Raw genomic sequence first — 27143 nt, 5'->3', positions numbered from 1 at the left:
TTGGCAATGATATCTCTCAGCACTTTGTATCTAAGACTAAAGGAGGCATGATTTTCCCCACAATTGGCACACCTTGCATCAAGCTGGCAGGGAGAATCCTTGGTGGAAATATGAGGGCCCGCACAGCGTGCACACTTCTCAACCAAACATGCACAATCAGCTACTTTATGGTCTGGCGAACGGCATTTTAGACAGCACCGAGGTGCCGACAGATATTCTTTCACAGATAAATATTCATATCCAAGTTTAACACCATTTTGCATAGCCTTGGCTATTGACTAATGATAATGATGGAGTAAAGAGTCTGTTGGTGAACGGAAGTGAAATCACTGATAAACAGGAAATGGCAGATGAATTAGGAAAATATTTCACGAACATAGGCGCAAGTATTAAGGAAGAAGTAGCTAAAAAGTCTAGAAGACATCTGGAGAAGTCCTTTATTGATAATCGAGGCGAAGGGTGTATTTTCTCGTTCGAGAAGTGCAAAGCAAAGGAGATCGAGAGCACAGTGAAAGGACTAAAGTCCAACTCGGCCGGAATAGATGGACTTAATCTTAGAGCTGTAAATGCTATCCTAGTTTATATACTACCTTGTCTAATTGATTTAATAAATCTATCACGCCAGACCGGTGAATTCGCTAGTGGTCTTAAACTGGCAAAGGTAATACCATTGTATAAAGGGGGCAACAAACAAGAACTATCGAATTGGCTACCGATTTCGTTATTACCTATTTTTTCTGAAATCTATTAAAAGATAATTCACAGGAGATTTTATGAATATTTGGATAAACTAGGAATATTGTGTGACAGCCAATTTGGATTCCGCAGTAAACATTCTACTAGCAATGCTGTTCACCCTCTTCGGGATATAGTCAATGGAGCTCTAGAAACAGGTTTTATTCCTTTAACGATCTTTGTCGACTTCAAAAAAGCCTTCGACACTGTGGATTTTGAGTTGTTGCTGTGTCGCCTATCTAGTCTGGGGATAAAAGAAGTTAGCTTGAATTGGTTTAAATCATATTTTTATGGAAGGTCAACTAAAGTAATGCTAGGTGACATCGTTAGTGGTCTATCCTGTAAAATGTGGAGTTCCACAGGGCTCAGTCCTGGGTCCGTTACTCTTTCTCGTATACGTCGATACTCTGAGGTTCTACATGCCTGAAGCAACTGTTACAGCATTTGCAGATGATACTGTTTTGACGATTTCTGCACGGTCACTGGAAGAACTAGTGGATAAAGCAAACCGAACACTGGAAAACCTTTTGGTGTTTACCTCTTTGAGTTACCTTGCTGTTAATACTTCTAAGACAAATTATATAATTTTTAGTAGGGTAGGAAAAATTTTAAATAGTGCTTCTATAGTATTTGAAAATGTGTCGCTTTCACAGGTTTTTGAAAATAAATATTTAGGATTTTATGTTGATAATAATTTGAACTGGAAGAAACACATAAATATGATTTCTTCTAAACTTGCACGAGGTCTTGGAGTGATGCGGCGTTTGAAACACGTGGTACCCTTAACTGTTTTAAGAAATATATATCATACTCTTTTTCATCCTTTTATTGTTTATTGTTGCTGTATTTATGCATCTAATTTTTATTAAAATATTAAAAGACTGCAGGTTCTTCAGAATAAGGCGCTTCGAGTATTAGGTGAGTTTATTCAGTATGAGCATAAGCGTGAATGTCTTATCAGTTTTCGAATTTTAAATGTTCATCAGATCAGGGACCATCAGGCGGGAGTGTTTACTTACCAAGTGCTTATCTCCACGACCCAAGATTACCAAGATTACCAAGATTATCTCCAGAATATTTTAGAGATTTTTTTAAGTTTAATTCTGATTATCATCATCATATGACTAGAGGTCGCGGAAGCTTAGTCTCAGAAGTAAGGAGTACGAGTCGATCTAGTTTTGCAATTGGAAATTATGCAGTTAACTTTTGGAATGGTTTCCAGGAGAGTATTAGGGAGTCAGAAAACCAGTTTCAGTTTAAAATTAGATTAAAAAAGTTTTTGTTAGGTGGGAATTAAATATTTTTTTTTTATTATTATTATTCGGGAGAGTTAAATCGTATTGATTGGTATGAAAAGAGTAGGAAGAGTGAATGAGTTTGGTTTATGATAAAAGATTGTGTGACGCTGCTCAAGCCACAAGAGTGGCTTAATAAAACGGCATACGTTCTTACCATTTCTACGTTTGTTGATAATGTTATTCAAAAAAATGTGGAAGTGCCAGTTAAGTATGATGTAATTATTAGTTGAAAATAAAGTCATCTCATCTCATCTCATCTATGGTAAGAAATGCAAGAATAAAATTCCTGTATACAATTAATATATTAAACTAATTATTAATCATATAATGAAAATTTTTGCATTATGATAGCCAATCTTTCAGTTCCATGAATATTTTTCGAAAGCATCTTCGGACCAACTTGAAGCAACAGAACACGTAAGGGATGGCTTTAATCCTTTCCTTCAAATATTTTGGCTTTAAATAATGGTTAGCAGCCCTTATATCCATGCCCGGATTTAAAGCTTTAACGCTTCTTGGCCCAAGTATTTTGCAGCTCCGTTTTTGCGACATTTTCGGGGAAATCCCTGTAAATTTGGAGTAAAGAACGATGTTGGCACAATATATTATTTATTTATTTTTTTTCTTCATACCACTTCGTATCGAAGGAGTCGTCGTAGAACCTTTGAAAAGGGCTCCTTCGATTGGAAATTGGAGAGGCTAGTGCCCTTTTTAATAGTTGAAAGTGATTGGAGGGCAATTAGCCCCTCCCCACGTCCATCATTCCTCCAAACACATCCAATCAAAATTTTGAGAGAGCCATTTTGTTCACCGTGGTTGATTTCCAGATATAAAATATGTTTTTGAGGAGGACACTCCCCCACAACCCTCAGGGCAAGGGTTTTAAGTTATGCTCCGGGGGCATATAAGAACGATGTTGGCACAATGTATTATTTATTATTTTTTTTTCCTTTAGAGCTGGGCACTTCATATCGAAGAAATTGTCGTAGGAACTTCGAAAAGGAATCATTCAATTGAAAATTGGAGCGGCTTGTGTTCTTTTTAACAGTCGAAAGGGACTGGAAGGCGACTAACACCTCTTCCACGCCCACCATTTTCCGAAACACATCCAATCAAAATTTCGAGATAGCCAATTTGTTGTTTGTTCAGCGTAGTTGATTTCCACATTGAAGTTATGTTTTTGAGGAGGACACTCCTTCAAAGCCCTCAGGGCAAGGGTTGTAAGTTATGCCCTGGGGGAAAATAAGGTTTTCATAGAAGGCGTTGTTGTAGAAACTCCAAAAAAGGCTCATTCGATTGGATATTCAAAGGGCTAGTACCCTTTTCAATAGTCAAAAGTATTTGGAGGGCAACTAACCCCCCCTCTCACGCCCACCTTTACCCATAACACATCCAGTCAAAATTTTGAGATAGCCATGATATTCAACGTAGTTATAAGTTCTGGAAATTAGGTCTTGGAGGATGCCCCCCCCCACCCGCCCCCACAGCCCTCAGGGCAAGGGTTATAAGTTACGCCCTGGAGGTATATAAGGTTTTTATAGAACGCGTTGTCGTAGAAACTTTAAAAAGAGCTCATTCGGTTGGAAATTGAAATGGCTAGTGCCCTTTTTAATAGTCAGAAGTGATTAGAAGGCAACTAACAGCCCTTCCACGTCGACCATTTCCCCAAACACATCCAATAAAAATTTTAAGATAGCCATTTTGTTCCACGCAGTTCAAAGTTCAGGAAATTATACCTTTGAGCAGAACACTCCCCCCACAGTCTTCAGGGCAAGGTTTATAATTTATGCCCTGGGGGCATATAAGGTTTTTATTGAAATCCTTGTCGTAGAAACTTGAAAAGGGCCCATTCGAATGGAAATTCAAAAAGGTTGTAAGTTATGCCCTTGGGGCATATAAGGTTTTTATTGAAAGCGTTGTCGTAAAAACTTCAAAAGGGCTCCTTCAATTTGAAATTGAAAGGGCTAGTGCCTTTTTTAATAATTGAAAATGATTGGAGACCGTCTAACACCCCTCTCACGCCTACCGTTTTCCCAAACACATTCAATCAAAATTTTGATATATCCATTTTCTTCAACGTAGTTGAAAGTTCTGGAAATTAGGTCTTTTAGTATGATAACCCCCTCAAAGCCCTCAGTGCAACGGTTGTAAATTATGCCCTGGGGGCATATAAGATTTCTACAGAAAGTTATTGTAGAAATTTCAAAAAGGGCTGATTTGATTGGAAATTGAAATTGCCCTTTTTAATAATCAAAAGTGAGTGGAGAGGAATTAACCCCCCTCTCACGTCCACCATTTCCTCAAAAACATTAAATAAAAGTTTAGAGATAGCCATTTTGTTCAACGTAGTTGAAAGTTCTGGAAATTATGTGTTTAAGGATGATAAACCTCCCAGACCCCCAAGGGTAAAGGTTGTAATTTATGCCCTGGGGGCATATAAGGTTTTTATAGATAGAGTTGTCGTAGAAACTTCAAAATGGCTCATTCGATTGGAAATTGAAATGGCTAGTGCCCTTTTTAATAGTCGAAAGTACCTTCCACACCCACCATTTCCCCAAACATATCCAATCAAAATTTTGAGATAGCAATTTTGTTCGACGCAATTGAAAGTTCTGGAAATTATATCTTTGAGCAGGACACTCCCCCCACTGTTTCCTTCCACCCAAAACAAACAGAAATTAAAATAAATAACAGAGTCAAACTCAAAACCAGCAGAAATTAATATGAGTAGGGTTCTAAACCCCATGCTTTCTAAAAGCCAGAATATAATTTGTACTTTGCTGAAAAAATTCTTTTAAATATTTTCACTTTTATAACTTTAAGAAATCAAAAATTAATTAAGGTTTTAAGGAATAAACATCGGCATATGTATAATAAACTGACAATGCACATTTTTTTTCAGTGAATTCATTTAAATTTTTTTCAGTAAAGTACAAATCATATTCTGGCTTTTAGAAAGCATGGGGCTTAGAACCCTATTCATATTAATTTCTGCTCGTTTTGAGTTTGACTCTGTTATTTATTTTAATTTCTGTTTGTTCTGGGTTTCATTTATTTATTGATACTGGTTTGTTGTAGTTGTATGCTTGGTAGATTATTTGATTCTATTTTTGTTCATTTTTGGTTTAATGAAGTTCTTTACTTTTTTTTGAAAAACTCATTTTGTGGAATTTTTTTAATTAATCCTAAATAAAAAAAAAGTGAGCAATGAATTGGAATGATGCTGTGTTAATAAAACAAGCCTTAAATTATCGCACTAAAGGTTCACAATACTTATGCTTTATGACTGAACAGTCCTTCCATCACCCTGCTGGCTTGTGCCTTTGTAATAAATAGTGAAATGATGAAATATTTTTTAAAGTTGCGCTTGAGATTGAAAACTTTTCAAAACTTTCTTTCACATTTATAAACTATAAAGGTAGACTATCTAAATTATAAAACCTTTTGTTCTCATTAATATTTTAGATTTCAAAACTAAGTTACATTTCTTGAATTAAACTAGTCTTCTAGACTAGACTAACGAGCCATTAGCTCATTTTTACTATTGAATAAAAAAAAGTATTTTTAAGTGAAAGTAAGGATTAACATTAAAACTTAAAACAAATAGAGATTATTCCGTGTATGAAAGGGGCGGTCCCCTCCTCAACGCCTCGAACTTTACGCTAAACTTTTTTATTGTTTTAAGAAATAAAGTTGTGAGACAGAGTCAAACTTTAGCGTAAATTATTTACCGTAAATTTAATTTGTTTAGCTTTCAAATTTCATTTTTTAGGCTTATATTTGATATACCCTTAATAATACGTTCAATTGCATCAAAATCATAGCATAATATGGGGCAAATTATGTCGAAAAAATATCTCCGATAGTTTTCCGGACTTACACAGGCAGAATTTAACAAATCTATCAAGTTTACAATTTTTTTTAAGGGTTTAACTGTCATAGATCTATAAATTATGAAAAAGCTTAAAATATGAACCAAAAAAGAAAAGTTTCAATAAAAAGGATAAAATAGTTTTTTTTAACGTAAATGCGAATAATTAAAATGTTAGTCTAAGAAGAAGTTATTTTATCTTAAATTAAGAAAAAATCTTAGAAACAGACAAATCATTTGAAAGTTGTAGCAAATAATGGGGAAAACCGTGCTGAAGCAACACACTCTAATGGGTTCACAGTCCCATACAAGAAGATTTCTAGCAAAGTCAATTGTTTTGCAATTTCTACTGAATTTAATGGTAAATCGATAAAGTACAAAAAGTTGATAAAATGTGTACTTGAATAAAAGTTCATTCAAATTTCATACAAACTTGAATAAAAATAAAAATTTTCATTCACACGTCGAAAAAATAGAGATATTCATCAAGAATGAAGCTATTTCATTTTATTTTTTGCTGAAGTTCGATAAACCCTTAAAAGCAGGGCAAATAGTATGAAAATTACGGAACTTTAGGAACTAGCTCTGTTTTAAATTGTTTTATAATAAGAGCTATGAAAACTACGAATTTATTATTGAAGAAAAAAGTCATTGTACAAAGCAACAATGACGATAAAGATCATAGTGTTACCGAAAAGAGATGTAAATAGAGCCAGTTATAAATTTTTACCATAATGAAAGTGAGTGATCCATTAAAGTGGTCTTTCAATATTTAGAAAAAAAAGAATAAAGAAATAATTGAATGAACAGGAAGTAAATGGATTTGGCAGAAAGTGTTAGTCTCATAAAAATGAAACTTTGACTACATTACATAATTTTTTAAGTAATTTTTTCTAACTTTTTTTACTGCAAATAGCTCTGACAAAGAAATTACCTTCTAAGGAAAATATTTTTGGTGAAGTGAATTTTATGATGAATTTCAGTGTTAACCCATAGACTTTCAAAAAACAACCGTTTCTAACGTTTGAAAATTTTAATAGATTCATCGTTCTAAAACTATCCATTAAACTTAACTTGTCTCGATTACTTTTGCAAAAAAAAAAAAAAAAAAAAAAAAAAAAAAACAACAACCAGCAGGAAGGGAAATCTCAATCTTGTGGACCATATCCAATTCATATAAAATTGAACCTGTAACAGATCTATCTCTAATTTTCTAAATAATTTTATTAGGTAAAGATAGCAATAAAAAAGAGTTTGGTACCCAATGAAAAATGATTGCACAAAGTATTGATAAATGTCTATATAGTTAATTCACGATAAATGTCTGTGTGCTAATTGACGGAGTTCCAGATATGAACCATTTGTACAACTAAAGTATTCAAGTCACAGAAAAAAAAAGTCAATTATAACATATTCGCGTTTACTTTTACTTAACATTTTGTTGTAGATACTATGGAAAGAAAGATAACTAACCCGGTGGTTAGACAAGCTAGTTCCGACCTGGGTGAAAATAAGCTACACCCGGCCATGATGAAAAACGAGATCAGGGCGGAGCTACCAATTTCAGTTATTTGTTTTAAAATGAGCTAAGAACAATTGAAACAATCAACACTGGCTTGACTCCGTTCAAAAACGAACTAAATCTAACCTGTAGATATCATTCTTGCAAAATTGACCTAATTTCTGACCCAAGGCAAAATAGAGCCCTACCTTGGTGAAAAAACGAGGTCAGTTAAAGCTGCAAGATTTCAGTGATGTTTTTCCATCCAGTGTACGTGTCTAGCACTAGGCTCCCTGTTTAAAATAGACAACTTTTATGATCGAAATGTGTACTTTATATGTTTAAGTATCCATTTTTTTTAATTTAACACTTTTTTTTAAAGAAAAGCACCTAACTAAAGGTAGTCTAACCTAACCATTTCTAATTAAACAGAATATCCAAAAGCTTATGAGTGAGGATTTCTCGTGACCCAATTTAAGGTAATATAAAATGGGAGTCGGTATTTCTCCCCCCGGAAAATTCTTCCCCCTTTGCATATAATTTAGTAATGTCTTACATATAGTACTCGATTTTTACATATGGTATGACCTATACTCGCAAGTTCTATGAAAAAATTGATCATTAAATTACCTATGAAATCTAGCTCAGGCTGTGCCGACTTTGATATTTTTGATGTCCACCTAGGGCAACTCACTAAATCACTGGCTTCAGTGTCATTTGGCCGTTCTAGAAAACAAAAAAATATATATTATTATGCATACAAAACAAATAATAAACATACAGTCAAAATACAAGATCACAAACGTAATTTTGGAGTTACGTGATTTATGAATTAATCATGAATGACGCCAGAAAAAGTTTATATTTGAAATTTTTTGAAAATTATACGTAAGCTATAGCACACAGGTCGCCACTTCCACATCAGAAATCGTATGTAATATTTTCAGTCTTTGTAGATAATTGCCTAAAACCGTTTGCGGTAAAATTCTAGCTTAGGATCTTTTGCTCCTAAACAGGGGCAAAGCAGGAGATAATCCAGCCTGGTGCTGCAGTGAGTTGTTAGTAGTAGTAGTAGTTGTAGCTAGGGACTTTTTTTTATCTCTTGGTGTTAAAATAAATTTTATGAATGAACTATTGATAACATAAAAAATTTACTGACGCTATAAAGAACATAGTTTGAAGGAAAATCGGAGGGTTAAGAACCCTTCTCAAAATCGTAAAATTTTTTGAATTAATTCTGCAAAAGTGACAAACAAACAGGTTTTCCTGAAGTTATTACAAAATACAAGAAGTGTTAAGACAGCCATCCAATATCCAGTCAAACTACACCGAGATTGATAACTGATAATATTACTAACAATTCATTGTGCCACAAAGATACCTGAGGCTTTTATAGCGCAAAATCATGTCAATTTCATGGCTTTAAAAACATGAATTTTTAACCAACATTTCAGAAAATACTAGTGTTGGGAAAAAAACTTCTTTTTCTTCCAGCGGTTTATCTAGTCCAGGTTTTTTATTTTAAAAGGTATGAAAGGCATTGACGACCACCTTGGTTTCTTTTAATTATTCAGGTGGTGGGACAAAAACTCGTTCTTTTGCCATGGCTTATCTTTTGTCATTTTGAAAGACATATCGCCGAACCTTTATTTCCTCTAATTGTTCAGGTGGTGGGTCAAAAACTTCTTTTTCTTCCAACGATTTACCAGTCCATATTTTTAATTTTCAGAAGTATGGTAGGTATTGATGACCTTAAACATGTCAAAATCCAAAACCCGATCATTATCGCTATCATTTTCAATTTGTTTAGTTCCTTAAACATCGGCTTATCTTTCGTCATTATGAATACATATCGCCGAACCTTTGTTTATGTTTTTTTAACAAAGGAATGGGGCACGCGGCAGGCTTCTATATATAGATTTTTGCTTTCGCTTGTCTTCTAAACGCATACAATTTGGGCCTTTTCTTGATGTCATGACGTCCAAATGGACCTTAAATTAGAAGTGGTGCCTTTGTAAAATTAGTTGCTTTTTTTTTCTGGGACCTTTAACTTTTGCCTCGGCTTGTCTTTTGTCTATATGAAACATGTATCGCCAAACCTTTGTTTCCTTTAATTGTTCAGGTGGTGGGACAAAATCTTCGTTTTCTTTCAACGATTGACCTAGTCCAGGTTTTTAATTTTATAAGGTATGAAAGGCATTGACGACCATCTTTGTTTCTTTTAATTGTTCCGGTGGTGGGACAAAAACTTCTTATTTTGCCTTGGCTTGTCTTTTGTCATTATGAGAGACATATCGCCGAACCTTTGTTATTTTAATTGTTCAGGTTGTGGGACAAAAACTTTGTTTTCTTTTAACGGCTTATCCAGTCTATATTTTTGATTTTCAAAGGTATGGCAGGTATTGATGACCTTATTCATGTCAAAATCCAAAACCCAATCATCATCGCTATCATTTTCAATTTATTTACGTCGTTACATCTCGGCTTATCTTTCGTCATTATGAAATACGTATCTCCGAACCTTTTTTATTTTTTAACAAAGGTCTGGTATGCATTGATGACCTTATCAATTTCAAAATCCCAAACCCAATCATCATCGCTATCATTTTCAATTTTTACACGTTTTGATTCTCGCTGTCCAGGTTGATTTTCATTGACTCGCTACTCTTCATTTTCATTTCTGACTCCGTCACTTGTACGGTGTTGTTTGTTCTTTAACCGCGTGTGTCTTTGCCCTTCGATATCATTTTTAACACGCTCATATTGTTGTTTTCCTATATCTTTGAACCGCCAGTGTCTTTGCTCTTTATGGTCATTTTTGAAACGTTTTTGGATTTTGATTACTTCAGACAATTTAGCAATGGCCTTTGCTTTAGCTGTCCGTATCGGTGTTGTCACAATTGATGGTCCAGGTTGTCGAGTTTTACATCTTATTACGTTTGATAGTCCAGATGTTGATTCTAAATAATCAACGTTTATAGTAACTGCAACTGCAATTTTTGGTTTTTTGGGCCTTCCAACAGACATAATTTTATATTAATAAATGTTGCGTTGGAAATTCGACAATCTTATTTATGCTATGTATGACATCATATAACAAAATACTTATATGATGCCATATATGATAAGATATGCTTATATGATGTACTAACATAGTACATGACATCATTTGCAAACACCAAAATTCAGACTCTTAATTATTTTTCTCAGACTTTTGACCTATCTAGATCGTTTTTTTACGCGAAAAGGGTTTGTCCAGAAAGTAATAAAGCTGAGTCGATTTAAAAAATCTATTGAGTCAGTCATTAAAATTCTTTGAAAACTTTCAAAATAGGCTCTTTTTGCGTCAATGCAGCGCTGCCAGCGCGATATCCAAGCATTGAAGGCGTCATGGTATGCATTCTTCTGAACAGCCTTGAGAGCCACGGTGCATGTTGCTTGGATCCCCTCTGGAAACAAAAAAATAGCCCGGGGGCCACATCTTGGCTTTAGGGCGGCTGCGGAGGGGTTGGGACGCCATCCTTGGTAAGGTACGGTAAGGTACCATCCTTGGTAAGGTTCACGATAAAGGTGGTGTGAGCCAGGGCGTTGTTATGGTGCAACTTCCAGTCGGCCGCGATGTCTTGTCGGACTTGAGCACTTCCTAATAAAACTTGGCGTTGACGGTTTGTCCAAGAGGAACAAATTCATAGTGGACGATGCCTTAGACGTCAAAAAAGACAATGAGCATCATTTTCACTTTGGTTTTGCTCATTCTTGCCTTTTTTTTTGGGCGAGGAGACGTCGACGTGCGCCACAGCCACTCAGAACATTGCCTCTTTGTCTCGGGATCATACTCAAAGACCCAGCACTCCTCACCTCTGATTACGTTATTCAAGAATTGGGGGTCTCTTTGACACATGTTCAAATTTTCTTGGCACACTTCCAATCGCCGTAATTTGTGGTTGGTTGTTGGTTATGATTGCTGGTTGTTGGTTTTGATTGCTGGTTGTTGGTTATATATGTTGTTTGTTGGTTATAGTTTTGAATTTTTTGCTGGTTTTTGTTTATATTGGTTGGTTGTTGGTTATGTTTGTAGGTTTTGGTTTTAGATATGTTTGTTGGTTATGTTTGTGGGTTGTTGGTTATGATTATTGGTTGATGGTTATGTTAGTTGGTCATGTTTGTTGGTTATGGTTTTGGATATGTTCGTTGGTTGTTGGTTATGTTTGTTAGTTGTTGGTTATGTTTGTTGGTTATGTTTGTTGGTAATGGATATGGCTGTTGGTTTTGGTCTTTGTTATATTCGTTGGTACGGATATGGTTGTTGCTTATGATTCTTGATCATGGTTTTTGGTTATGGATATGGTTTTTGTTGTTGGATATGATTGTTGGTTTGGATATTTTTGATGCTAAACGGAGTTACTAGCCAATGCCAATACTGTTTCTAATTCCACATGATATTTTCTATTAAAAACCTCAGACGGTCATTGTGGAACATGTCCAATATTTCCCCTTAGCAGCCGCCATTTTTTTAGCACATTAGATAAGTGGGGCTACAAGCCCCTCAAGCCGTCACACCTGTGCAACGTGGTCGCCAGTTCTATTAAAGGAAACACAGTTGGCAAGACTCCCATGACACACCCCTCTATACTCCTATGACGTCGAAACACACCCCGTTTCAAACGGTCAGGTGTATGCTTGACGCAATTTTATGTAACCCTGCAACGAAAACCCATCGGGTCATCCCCGCTTATAACCTAACGAAAGCAGACACATTATGTGATGACAGTTACAGTCACTGTCATGTAATACCTCTTCGACATTTTCATTTTTCGCCGGAAACGCACAAAGCATTCTTTATTTCTTTAACTTAATGGCGGCACTCACTTTATGAAAGGCCATTGCATCTTACGCAATATCGGCGTACATCGCTGTTTGATAATACCCTTTTTGGCATATTATTTTTCGCTCGAAACGTTCAACGCTTTTTTTTTCTTTCTTTAGTTCTTTCTTTTTTTTTTAATTCTTGACCCCGCTAGAACTCGAACGGTCAATTTTCTTCCAATAGATTTGTAGCCTAACAGAGAGGACTAACAAGCCATTCCGAACATTTTGTCCTAATCATTATATTTTAAAATTAACCTATCGCGCGACACCTGAGATTCTTCATTTTTAGCACACGCTAGAACGGCGTGCTACTGCCCAAATTTGACACGATCTTGGAGACAATTGCTCTCAAGATATTAATAGCAATACTGACTAAAGTGCTTAAATTGTATAATGGCATTGATAGTCCTAAACTATACATAAAAACACAGAGCTTGTAAATAAAAGTTTTATTAGTAAAACCCAACTTACATCAATATTAAAAACATAGAAAAAACACGACAAAAAGATAAAACGGGCAAAGAGGCTTATTGTAATATATGCAAAAGAACCATGTATTATAGAAAAAAACATCCTAGCACGCAATACCAGGGGGATATCGCTGATATTAGATGCAAATTTATACCCTATAAAGAACTTTTGAGGAAAATACCCCGTTTTCTTTGAGTTAAACTTATGAATTTTTCACAATATCCTAACAATATACGGTTGGCCCCCGCCCCCAAAATCATTTCGAGAGGGCGAGCTGATATTAGTGGTACATTTAAACCATATTAAGAGGTATTTTTCAAGGACTCTTAACGACTGCATCGTTTCTTCGACAGGAACATTATATGTCTGTCCCCCTTAACCGAAAAACTCAATTAACGCCTCCCGCTTTATCTTTAAGCTCTTGAGTGTACTAGTCCAAGTCAACGCTAGCAATAATGCCACACTGTTACTTCTCTGTGGCACCCCTCTGGCAAAACACTCCACACCACCATAGCATTACCCACCAGTCCTCCTCCGTCATCCAAATGTCACCATCTTACCGTCCCCTAAGACATCTTCAACCTTTTCGCTCCAAAAATAAGCTAGTGAATCTAAGTTAAACAGTGTTTTTTACTTGAACACCGAGAAGTCACCCATTTCTTTGCTAGAGAGTGATAGAGTGTACTAGAGTGTACTAGTCCAAGGCAACGCATGCAACAATGCCACACTATTCCTGCTCTATGGCATTCGCTTTGACATCACCCCATCGACCCAAGATATCTATCAGTCACTTCTTGTTAAAAATTATGCTTCAGACCTCTGATTTAAGTTTTTGCAATCCCAAGCCTATCATAATGGCCTCCAAAATATTTCACACCATCACAACTTTACACGCCATCTTACCCCTCTGCCATCCATGTGGCACCATCCTTCCGCCCCCTAGGACATTTTCAACCATTTCGCTCCGAAAAAAAGCCTTTGAATCTCATTAAACAGTATATTTTTGAACACCGAGAAGTCGCCATTTCGCTGCTAGAGAGTGATACTCCAAGCAATTCATGCAAAATTGGCACACTATTACTGCTCTGTGACATCCCTCTGACATCGCCCCATCTCCCCCAAGACATATTTTCAGTCATTTCCTTTTAAAAATTATACTTCAATCCTCTTATTCAATTTTTTGCAATTCCAAACCTATCATAATAGCCTCAAAAACATTTCACACCAACCCCCCTCCGTCATCCACATGGCACCATCCCACCGCCAGGAAAATTCTATTTCTAGAAATTATTGTTCCCTCCCACCCCTGGCAGGCTTCCTGGGATTCCAGATGTTCTATTATTTCTTAAGTATTGGCATGATTCCTTCCCATTTTGGCACATTGTTTTTCTGGAAGATTCCCAGGATTTCCGTGACCAGGTCTAATATGGATGACGCCATCACTTGTCACAAGCTAGACTCCAGGAGCCCATGGAATCTCCGAGCACGGCACACACGTGGGAGCAGCGTAATAATGGTGCTCATCTAACGGAATGCCACCTCATGAAAAAGGTTGGAAGATAAGTGGGTCATCTTGCGAGAAGAGTAGGTACCCAAACCGTTAAAAAATTATAATTATGAGCCAGAGTGGAATGGCACTACGACACTGTTATCACACATTTGAGTACAATTTTGACTAAGGATATGCTAGCACTCAAGGATTTTTTAAACAATTATTTACCATATTTTAGGAGTTGGACTCAGCATATTGGAAGCCCCAGGAATTAGAGTTGAAATTGACTATGAATTACAAAACTAGTTAAAAGAACCTTTAAAACAAGACTCTGAAGTTGAATTTTTCCGGCAGCCCCCCCCCCGTCCCCTCTCGCCTTTCCTAGCAATCATTTCCAGAGGACGAACTGATCTTAGAGCTAATTTAGAGCTAAATTTCTTCAGTGTATGTTACCTGATTTTGCTCTTGATTTTCTTAGGAATTTCTCATGCTTTCTTTGTTATGATAATGATTTTAGAGGTTGGCCAAGATTTCTACACATTGCCCATGATTTCTACGGTGGTCTTGATTTCTACGGTTACTGCTGATTTCTACAGTTTGCTCTTGATTTTTATGAATTTGTCAGGGTGTCATTGTTTTGGTAATGATGGTTTAGAGGATAACCATGATTTCTACAATTTGATCATGATTTCGATAATAAGGTCTTGATTTCTATGGTTTGGTCCGGAGTTCTACGGTTAACTCTGTCTTGAAGATAAGCACCTGATGATTTTTTTTTGGAAAATACTGCCTTTCTTGGCTTCAATATTTCATAGCGATAAGGCATAATCGGAGGTGAAATAAGACTAAAACTTATATTCTATATTTGGGGGAGATGCGGCGATGTCGAAGGAATGCCACAAACAGTAATAGTGTGGCACTGTTGCATGCATTGCCTTGGACTAGTACACTCTAGAGCTTAAAGATAAGGCGGAAAACGTTAATTGAATTTTTCGGTAGAGGGGGAGTGAAATCTAACATTCCTGTCTAATAAACGATGCATTTCGTTAAAAGTTCTTCAAAAATGCCTGTTAATATTTTAAATGTACCACTAATATCAACTTGTCCTCTTAAAATAATTGTTAGGGGGGCAGGGGGTAGGCGTATATTGTCAAGATATTGTGAAAAATTCATAAGTTTAGCTCAAAGAAAACGAGGTATTTTCCTCAAAAGTTCTTTATAGGGTATAAATTTGCATCTAATATCAGAGATATCTCCCTGGTATTGCGTGCTAGGATGTGTTTTTTTTATAATAGATTTTTTTTTTGCATATACTACGATAAGCCTCTTTTCACGTTCTATTTTTTTCGTGTTTTTTAAGTGCTTTTTTCTATGTTTTTAATATTGATGTAAGTTGGTTTTTAGTAAAAAAAACTTTTATTTAGAAGCCCTGTGTTTTCAAAATACATTGTTTAGAACGATCAATTTAAGCACCCTTTAGTCTATATAGCTATTAATATCGTCTATTAATATCGCTATTAAAAAAGCGTTGAACGTTTCGAGCGAAAATCAATACGCCAAAAAGGGTATTATCTAACAGTGATGTATGCCTACATTTCGTAAGATGTGCTGACCTTACATAAAGTGTGTACTACCATTAAGTTAAAGAAAGAAATAATACTTTGAGGATTTCGGGCAAAAAATGAAAATGTCAAAGAGGTATTACGTGACAGATATGCTTGCACTGTCCTCACATAATGTGTGTTCTGTCGTTACGTCATAAGTGGGGCTTTCCCCATGGGTTCCTGTCGCAGGGTTATATAAAATTGCGTCAAGCATATTACACTTGACCGTTTGAAACGGAATGTGCTGTGACGTCATTGAAGTCCAGAGGGGAGTGTCATTGGAGTCTTGCCAACTGTGTTCCCTTTAATAGAACCGGAGACCGCGTAGAACAGGTGTAACACCTTGAGGGGTTGGTAGCTCCACTTATCTAATGTGCTAAGAAATGGCGGCTGCTAAGGGAAAATAATGGGCATGTTCCATAATGGCTTTCTGAGGTTTGTAATAGAAAAGAATCATGGGGAAATAGAAACAGGGGTGGCATTGGCTAGTAACTCCATTTATTATCACAAATATCCAAACCAACAATCATATCCAAAACCATGATCCAAAACCAACAACAATAACCATGATCAAGAATCATAAGCAACAACCAACAAACATGTCCAAAACCATAACCAACAAACAGCAAACATAACCAACAACCAGCAATACTCAACAACCAGCACTCATAACCAACAACCAACAAACATAACCAAAAACCAATATTCATAACCAACAAACATAACCAACAATCATAACCAACAACCACCAATCATAACCAACAAACATAACCAACAACCAAAACCAGCAGCCATATCCAAAACCAGCAAACAAACATAACCAACAAACATATGTTATTTTCAATGTGTTGATTCCCTATGGATACTGTAGAGGTAATTAGGCCCCCAGTATATATATATATATATATATATATATATATATATATATATATATATATATATATATATATATATATATATATATATATATATATATATATATATATATATATATATATATATATATATATATATATATATATATATATATATATATATATATATATATACATAAATTATAAGAACAATTCCTTTAGAAAACATACAGCATATCCTCCTAAACGTTTTGAAAGTTCTTGTTTCAGCGCCACACTTAACCACTGTCATTACCTTGGTTGCCAACATTCTAATCTTAGTTCGAAGATATATCTTCCTGCTCTCCCAAACCTTTCTTCAACTCCAAAGAAAACCTGCGCTTCGGCTATTCTGATTTTAAAATCTTCACTGCACATTTACTAATGATGTTATCCAAGTAAGTGAATCCATATGCTGTATCGATTTTCTCGTTACCTACCATCACTTCTTCAATCACATTTATTCATTGTCTAAGCGACTTAGTCTTTTTAAGATCAATTTCCAAACCTATTCTCACATCCTGAACACTCGAGACCACCCAGAAGCTTATAGATTTTTTAACTTTTTCATCTAGGACACTCAAATCATCTGCCTAATCGAACTCTAGGAGTTTCACCTTCCCATTTGAATCAACTAATCACTTTGGCATTGTTGGTACAGGGGGGATATTCTTCATTATTCAGTACTAACTTTTTCTCTATTTAACTTATTAAAAATACTATGTAATAATTAGTAAATAGTTACAAGTCTCTGGCAGCGAGAAAAGCTCGTTATGCACAAACAAAAATAAATTTATTAAGTAAAATAAATAAATAAACAGATATTCAATCAAAATACAGGCCTTGACAAACAAAATTGAATAACAAAAGGAAAGTCAACTTGCCAAATCACGGCATATATCTATCAGACAACAAAAAAACAGCATCTATAACAACCGAAATAATAACAGGACAAAAATATTTTATAACAGGAATGATTGTGTTGCAAAAAGAACTAATTAACTGATATTGTTTCGCTGGAAATCAGCATATATTTCTTCCAATTTAAAACTACTCGCGTAAAATTAAATCTGCTATCCAAACAGTGGTTAATAGAACGTAATAATTGCCCTTATTCAATAAGTAATTGCAATTAATTATAATAGACTATATCGGACTCGGGGTTAATTGGACTTGAAATGGTATCCCATACGCACCACTTAATACGCACAGTCGAAAAGTTTCCAAATAGCTTCAATATACACAGCAAATCACTGGTAAATACTTTAACTTAACAATCTATGTGGGAGTGGTGAATAGTGATACACGTTGAGTAAACAGAAAAAATTACCCTATTATCTGAAGATACATGAATTATTTGGCATAATATTGCATTTTAGGCCTGAGATGTAAAACAAAATTTTAAGACTTCAACTTACCAGAAAATTCTAGCCCAGCAAGCTTCCAAGTTCCCTTTCTCGTTACTAAAATACTGCTTGGACAAATGTTCCGGTGTTGGGTTCGGGCGGTTGTATGTAAGAATGCTAGAGCTTCAACTATCTGAAAGAAGAGCAATGGAGTATCTGTTTTCAGGAAGTATTTTAAGGTAAATACTGCTTTCCAGTTTGGCAATTATTGTTCCTACGATTTCTATAGAATAGAACTGTGCACAAGTATTTTCAAAACTGCCGGCTCGTTTCAAAATAGGGTGTATGAAAAGAACATTTTGGTTATGTTGTGTTTGCAAAAATACGCAATAACTACACTGAGTACCATGCAACTATATTGGGTGGGGGCCTCACTTCATATATAGGTTATTTTGAGGTATAATAAACTTGGAGGCTATAACGACTTTTTCTATAATGTGCATATAATTCAACCAGGTTTGCCGTTTTTTTAGCTCGTGCTCTAAAAATCATGTTAATCTATTGGCTAAATGAAAAAAAAGCAGTTTCAGGCTTGTGCTAACTGTCCTCAATAGCGAAAGAAGCTACGTTCCATCAGAGGCAACGCTGTAGTGTTGCCTATAGTAAAGGCCATACGGCTCCAATGTTTTATTATTTATTTATTATTTTTTTCTCCCAGAGGCACTTCATACGGAAGGGGTTGTCGTAGAAACTTCAAAGAGGGTTCATTCGATTGGAAATCAAGATTTCTAGTGCCCTTTTTAATAGTTGAAAATGATTGGAGGACAACTAGCCCCCCCCCCACGCCCATCATTCCCCCAAACACATCCAATCAAAATTTTGAGATAGCCATTTTGTTCAGCGTAGTTGATTTCCAGGTATAAAATATATTTTTGAGGAGAAAACTCCCCCACAACCCTCAGGGCAAGAGTTTTAAGTTATGCCCTGGGGACATATAAGGTTTTTATAGAATACGTTGTCGTAGAAACTTCAAAATAGGCTCATTCGATTGGAAATTCAAAGGGCTAGTGCCCTTTTTAATAGTCAAAAGTGATTGCAGGGCAACTAGCTCCACCCTCCCACGCCCATCATTTCTCCAAACACATCCAGTCAAAATTTTGAGATAGCTATTTTGTTCAGTGTAGTGGATTTCCAGATAGAAAATATGTTTTTGAGGAGGACACTCCCCCACAACCCTCAGAGCAAGGGGTTTAAGTTATGCCCTGGGGGCATATAAGGTTTTTATACAAGGCGTTGTCCGTGAAACTTCAAAAAAGACTCATTCGATTGGAAATTCAAAGGGACAGTGCCCTTTTTAATAGTCGAAAGTGATTGGAGGGCAACTAGCCTCCCCCCACGCTCATCATTCCCCCAAACACATCCAATAAAAATTTTGAGAAGGCCATTTTGTTCAGCGTGGTTGATTTCCAGATATAAAAAATGTTTTGGAGGAGGACACTCCCTCACAACCTTTAGGGCAAGAGTTTTAAATTATGCCCTGGGGACATATGAAGTTTTAATATAAGATGTTGTAGTAGAAACTTCAAAAAAGGCTTAGTTGATTGGAAAGTAAAAGGGCTAGTATTGTTTTTCATGGTCGAAAGTCATTCGAGGGCAAATAGCCCCCCCCCCACGCCAACCATTTCCTCAAACACATCCAATCAAAATTTTGAGATAGCCATTTTGTTCAGCGTAGTTTATTCCCAGATAGAAAATATGTTTTTGAGAAGGAAACTCCCCCACAACCCTTAGGACAAGGGTTTTAAGTTAAGCCCTGGGGGCATATAAGGTTTTTATAGAAAGCGTTGTCGTATAAACTTCAAAAAAGGCTCATTCGATTGGAAATTCAAAGGGCTACTGCCCTTTTTAATAGTCGAAAGTGACTGGAGGGCAACTAGCCCCCCCCACGACTATCATTCCCCCAAACACATCCAATCAAAATTTTGAGATAGCCATTTTGTTCAGCGTAGTTGATTTCCAGATAAAAAATAGACACTCCCCCACATCCCTCAAGGCAAGGGTTTTCAGTTATACCCTGGGGGCATATAAGGTTTTTATAGAAGACGGTGTCGTAGAAACTTCAAAAAAGGGTAATTCCACTGGAAATCCGAAGGGCTAGTGCCCTTTTTAATAGTCTAAAGTGATTTGAGGGCAATTAACCCCCCTCTCACGCCCACCTTTTCCTCAGACACATCCAATCAAAATTTTGAGACAGCCATTTTATTAAACGTAGTTTTAAGTTCTGGAAATTAGGTCTTTGTGAATGACAACTTCCCCACAGCCCTCAGGGCAAGGATTGTAATTTAACGGTCCTCCGAATCTTTCATCTTATTTATTATGGAGTGGGTGCTCATATAAACTTTAGAGGGGGCTCTTTCATTGGAAATTTAAAGTTCTCGTTCACTTTTTAAGAGTAAAAAGAACTTGGTGTGCAACTACCCCCCCCCCCCCTAACGTAGTCTAAAGTAATGTAATTTACTTAATTAACGCAAGATTACGTTAATTAAACTTGCTCCTAACGCAAGTTTATCAGATCAACCTATTTTGCGCCCCCCCCCCTAAAAAATCCTAAATCCGCCCCTGGTGTAAGGGCACTATAACTTTTAATTTGTAATTCAATGAACCCCGTTCCAAAGTTTATGCGACCACCTCTTCCACATAAACTGCCCCTGGAAAAATACATTTTTATTTATTTTATGAATATCCGAAATTATCTGAGGGGAATATGTTTGGGGGAGCATATTCCACGGCTGGGAAATTTCTGCTGGGTGGAATTTAACGCGGGGGAATTATCAGCAGGAAAAAGAAAAGGTTCTTGGAGGGGGAGGACTTTCCCAGGGGGTGAGTTTTCCAAATGTAAATTATTCAGGGAGGGGAAGACTAAACCCATTCGATAATATTCTAAATTTTACATATGAAAGTAACTAGAATAAAAAATTAACGGAAATGTCAGAGATAGCACTTCAGGTTCCTTTAGACAATTATTTTCGTGTCTTTTGAAAAAAGACATATTCAAAAGACATTATTTTCATTTGTATTACTTTCTCTGTGGCTGCTCAATTATGCATGTGAGGGGGGATACTTCCCCCAACCACTGTTTAGGCTAAGGTTTCAGTTTTTATCTCAAGGCTTAAAAATGAACGCAATGCGATAAAAGTATAACTCAAAATAACATATATAGAATAATATATGTACATAACACGGAACAATTAATCAAAATTGCATATTATGAGTTGAGGCTTACCCAAATCATGGGCCAGGGGGCTCACCATTCCACAATCTATGAAAGCAATCCTGCAATAACTATTAATATAAAATATTCTTAAGTATTTAAACGTCTTCCTCAACTCAAGCGGTCCAACATTCTACAGCCCAATGAGAGTCTGTCTAATCTCTTAAACCGGGAACGGAGGAGATAAGTGAAGTTCCGCCCCGTATTGGATGAGTCTCCAACCTCACCCTCCCCCTCTCCTACTGTCTACGCTAAAGTTTTCTTCTTTTGGCCAACTACGCTGCCCCCACTCCAAAGACTTTAAAAAGGTAAAGTTTTGTATGGGAAGGACAGATAGTAAATCTACCATAAAATACCTAAAATTACAGCCATACTTAAAATAAGGTTAAATTACAAACTTTGCGATAAATACTAAATTATTCAGGCACAGGACATCCGAAAAATTGTGTGATCAAAACGATCCTGTTCTTTCTGCATCAACAAATGGAATAACCTAGCTACTGTTTTTAGAAGCTATTATTTCAATGCATTCAATGTTGCGTAAAAAAATCAGGTTTGATTTTTCAGATGCATGTAATTAAGCTGTCTATAGCATAGGCCATAAGGCTTCAATGTTTTATTATTATTATTTTAAAAAAACCTTACATAAAAAAAAGTTTTCTAAGAAGAGTAAAGAGCCATATTGAACTCATGACCAGCAGAAATTAGTTCCTATTATAGTTAAAACTCAAAAAGACCAGAAATTACTTTTAAAGAATAAACAAAACCCCGAACGAACAGAAATTAAAATTAACTATCTTACAAACATCAAGATAACCGGTGCAAACATAAATAAATGAATAAATCTTATATAGCTTCAATATTTTTTATTATTTTTCCCCCAGAGCTGCTTTAAATTCAAGGGTTAAAAATACCATTATATTAAAAATTGTTGAAAGGTTAAGTAACAGAACTCTGGCGTCAACAAAACCCCCCAGGGCCAGGGGGCAGGAAGGGATTCTCTTATAAACTTCAAAAAGGGCTCCTTTGATTGGAAATTGTAAGTTCTAGTCCAGCTCTTAAGATTCAAAATTGATCGAAAGGCAAATAGCCCCCTCCTTCACGCCCTTTTTCCCCACCACTTCCTTTGAACTAATTCTGTTTATACCTGAAAGCCCAATGAGATTTATAATGTTTTGGTATTAACACACACCTATTAGGCATCTGCTCTCCTCCCTAACAAGGAAAGAAACAGAGAGTGTAAGGCAGTGGCGGATCCAAGGGAGGGGTGGGGGAGCCTCCCCCTAACGTAGTTTAAAGTAATGCAATTTACTTAATTAACGCAAGATTGCGTTAATTAAACTTGCAATTTTTTCAATCCAATCATTGTTGTCAATCGCTGTCCACAAGTTATGCAAGCTGTCTCTTGTTCATATATAAGGTTTTTATCAAAGAGGTAATCGTATAGACTTTGAAAAAAGTTTCATTCGATTTCAATTGAAAGTTGTAGATCTGTTTTTTTAAATTCAAGAATAATCGGACAGTAAACACCCCCCCCCCCCTCATGCCATAAAAACTTGAGACTTTTTGCAATCAAAAATGAAAAAATGACGGAAAGTTTTAATTAAAAAAAACCTACTGCGTCACTGGCGCCTTACTGAAAACTATATGAGTCTTGAACAGTCTTGGAAAGTATAAACAAAATCAAATTGAATATTAGATATATAATGATATTAATTGTTGAAAGATCCATCAGTTCAAGATTTTATTTTCACTGTAATTTTTATTTTCATTTTCAATGGTGTAAAAACTGGAAAAGAATAAATGTGTAATATACGAGTAATTCGTTTTCAGTGAAACGCCAATGACGCAGAAGGCTTTATGGTTTTACAGTTAAAGAAGGGGGCAGTATCCAAATTTTGTTTCTAGTGAAACTATATTTGTCTTGACCAATCTTGGAAAGAACTAATAAATTTAACTGAATGTCTTATGTATAATGATATTAATTGCTGAAAGCTCATCAGTTCAAAATTTTACTGTAATTTTAATATTTATCTTCATTATTAAGTAAAAAAGAAAACATTTGTAATATGATTCGTTTTCAGTAAAGCGCCAATGACGCAGTAGGTTTTAGGCTTCTGGAGTGAGGCGATACCCACACTCTTGTTTGGTATTATTTTTATTCAATTCAAACTTGATTTGCATATTCAATTTAAGTTTCACTTGTTTTAAGATTTATTTATTCATTTACATTAATATATATTGTATGTTTGTTCGCATTGATTGTTTGTTTAATTTCTGTTCGTTTTAAGTTTCATTTGAACTTTAATAGCAAAATATATATTTTCTTTTTAAGCTTGATTTTCATATTCAATCTAAGCATTACTCGTTTTGAGATATATTAATTCATTTACATTATTACTGGCTGTATGTTTTTTGCTATGATTGTTTATTTAATTTCTGTTCGTTTTGGGTTTAATTTATTCTTTAATAGTAATTTCTGGTCGTTTTGAGTTTGAATTTTAACAGGTATTTGTATCTCTTGATCTTAAGTTTAAAATGGCCTTTACTTTTCTTTGAAAAACTTCTTTTTCGGAAAGTTTTTTAAATTAATTTCTAAAAAAAAGACAATAAATGTGAATTCTAATATTTCTATTAATCGAAATACAAACTAATTTCAGGTTTTGTAAATCTATTATTGTTAGAGGTATAATACTTCAGTAATATTTCGAAAAAAAACTCTACCTCTACTCTTAATAGTCCAGTAAATCTACGAAACTCTGGTACAAAATTGCAATATAAAAGATTTTTACACCGTCTTGTAGAGAAAAAAAATTCTGTACAACATATCAAAAGTCCCCCAAAATCCCCTGGGCAGAACAGGGTAAAAAACAGGGAAAAATTGTAAAAACTCAGGGGCAGATTTATTGTGCGCTCGAACTTCACGTCTGCTCTTTTTCTGGGCGAAGAAATCGAAAAAGAAAGTTATGTTCATTTATCGCTGGACTTGGTTCGATTTCCCCCTTTAGCGGGGGAGGGGGGAAACATTATCCTCAAGAGTTGTGCAATATGGTGGGTCAAAATGTTGCCCCCTAGGTTTTTTGACTCGATGATTTCAAAAAACATGGTATTAGATTTGTATCTTGCTTTTCTGCAGTGTTTTTATCGTAGGGGAGACAATGCATCGGGCCTTCAGATTACGTGAGCAGATTTACTTCGACTATATAATAGAAACATAAGACAAAACTAAATGTAAGAAATGAAACAAATCAGGGAACTTCAATAATCAGAGCGAAAGATAATTACGCGTTATATTGAACTAAAAAGGATAAGATCAGGTTTATGTATTAAAGATCGTCTTCTTCATCGTTATCAACAGAAACATCTTTATTGGAACACGCAATCCCGTGGCAGTCTTTGCTAGCAAGTGTGCAAGGCAATCCATTTTTTCGGAAACTACAGCATGAACTGTCACAGTTGGAACGCATGCAGCTGCAACGAATCACATTTAGCAGATGAGGCGGAGCAAGTCCGAGTGAGTGAGGCGTCCGTCTCGTAATCGCCAACCCCAGTCTTTCGGGTCGAGTTCTGATGCAGTATTACGCCACTTCATTATCTGATAGAAGACTCTATAAGAATGAAATTTTGCAGCCGATGGAGTTGGTGGAAGTCTCTCTGGGTTTGGAAAAGTTGATGTCTTTGAGCTGTTCAGTTTTTCAAGAAAAACCCTGTACTTAACTTTGGTGACACCCTCCTTTGTCTTAGCCTTGTAGAAACACAGCAAAAGATTTTCATCGACTAGCTGGACTTCTTCCTTCCTAGACCGCTGATTAAGGAACATTTCACAGTTATTCCTAATTTCTTCGTGGCTTTTTAGGAACGGCAGGACATCCTGCTTTCCTATCCCAAACAAACGGGACGTCATGTCACAGCCCAGAAGAACGTGGCCAACGGGAATATAGTGACAAACCTGTCCCAGGAATCTTTTGATAAAATTGATGTGCCAGTATTAAGTTGACAGCACTCTTGATTTCTTACTGGTTTCGAAGTAGAGATCCCTGGCTTCCGGAGGCAGGTGATGGAGGAGAAGGAGCAATAAATCAGTGTCCTTTCCAACTACAGCGATTACCCCTTCCTTGTCGGCATCAACACCTGTCAATGCAATCAGAACGTCCCTATCTCTCTCTGCATGAAGGACAGTGAGGCCGGCTTGGACAAGCTTCTTACCAAAAGCTCGAATAATGTACTGCTTATTGTTGGGATTCCGCAAGAAGTCCGTCTTCTTCCTTTGCAGTTTCATACTCAGTGTGAAATTGACGGTCGGACACTGGATACCTTTCGTTCGTCTAACTTGGGTGACATCTTTGTTAGACAGACCTAAAGTGTAACCATCAAAGGCGACAGAAGCATTTGAATACTCCCGTGTCACGAAGGAAATGTAATTGTTGCAAACCTGTTCGACAATGTTTTCTGTTTTCTATGGAATATGCTGGAACAGCCATCCGCCATTGATCACGTGTTTTTCTGGTTCTTTTGATAGGAAGTTCACAGGTTCTGCCTTTGCTAATTTCCAAGTAGCTTTTGCTAACTCTGCTTTATATGGCTGTCATGGCAGGCTTGACGATTCGAAAAGGGCAGTAGGATAGATGAAGAGTTCGAATCTGAGAGTTTCTTTCACATCCCCTCTGGCTCTAGTTGCCGCTGCTGCAAGACGTTGGAATAGAAGACTTGCGTCAATTTGTATGTTTTCACCATCATCTTCGGAAATATGGCCTTGATAGGCCATCGTAATCGCTTTGCTCTTACATTTGAAGATGTAGTAACCGCCATCGGCGTCGTCCATTGACTTCAGAATTTCTTTTCCTATCGCCTTTGCTTCATCCGCGTTGACATCCCTTGCTGCTGTCATACCATTTGATATATTGCGCAATTGAGTGCAGTTTTCCTGTGGATAGGACTGCGCAAAACAGCTACTGAAGCCTATATGTCCTTTCTATCTCCTTCTATCCAAGCTGGTCTTGCGAAAACGTGCTGGCCAGATGACACGTACTCAACGCCGGTGAGTGACTGCATAAGCTCATTAATTTCAGCTCGTACTGGCATTGACACTATCCAGATCAACCTTTACGTCTCACTCATCCCATTTCCTCTCGTGAGTCCCCCGCTTGTTATCAACAACCTCAATAGTAATTGCTCAATTACTAAGTTCGGAGAGAGTCCAGCCCAAAATTTATCGCTTCTTCGAAGGACAAACATCCCATCTGTGATGTCTTAATACAGCTTCTGGTTACTTTCTTTCAGCTCTTCCATTTACTGAAGAAACATTTTCACCGACTTCGTTTGCAGGTTGTGGACTGCAGCTGCAAAGTAAGGAAGCATCTCAGAGAGTGCTTGAAGATACTGCACTCAGTTTCCGGTCTGTTCTGCCAGGATGGCCTTCTTAAGCACTCCGAACATTTCTGAATACTGAAGCCATATTTTTGCAGTCCTTTTGTTCTGCAGCGTGTCTTGAAACTATCTCATTCGCGTTTGTATTCGACGTACTATGTCTGCGTTGGATACGTTTTCGAGGGCTAATTCCTCATTCAGTAGAGCCATATATATTGCCGGAGCTTCTGCAAAATCTTGATGACTCGCATGTATGTCATCTATGCAGTTGAAACCATACGATTTGCAAATGAGAGTGATCTGCAATGCTGCATCTATAAGCTCGTGCACTCTCATGGCTCTTGAAACAGCCTTGCCGCTAAGGATATGCTAAATTGTGTTACCGGCATATAGGCATTAAAGCACTTCTTTTATTCATGTTTCCA

General features: G+C 36.3%; 1 protein-coding gene across 1 annotated transcript in view; it reads right to left on the bottom strand.

The window, feature by feature from the left end:
- Positions 1–27143, bottom strand: part of bma (SCY1-like protein bma) — a 431463-nt gene that overhangs the window by 234440 nt on the left and 169880 nt on the right. The window contains exons 4-5 of the mRNA XM_089099020.1: positions 18153–18273; positions 8036–8131 (exon numbers count right to left, since the gene is read on the bottom strand). Of these exons, the coding sequence (XP_088955146.1) occupies positions 8036–8131; positions 18153–18273 (217 nt within the window). The remainder of the gene's footprint in view (positions 1–8035; positions 8132–18152; positions 18274–27143) is intronic.

This window comes from Artemia sp. Qi Xiang Cuo, chromosome 13 (genome assembly GCF_049724085.1).
Source record: "Artemia sp. Qi Xiang Cuo chromosome 13, ASM4972408v1, whole genome shotgun sequence".
NCBI lineage: Eukaryota > Metazoa > Arthropoda > Branchiopoda > Anostraca > Artemiidae > Artemia > Artemia sp. Qi Xiang Cuo.
This window is presented reverse-complemented; position numbering and strand designations above follow the sequence as displayed.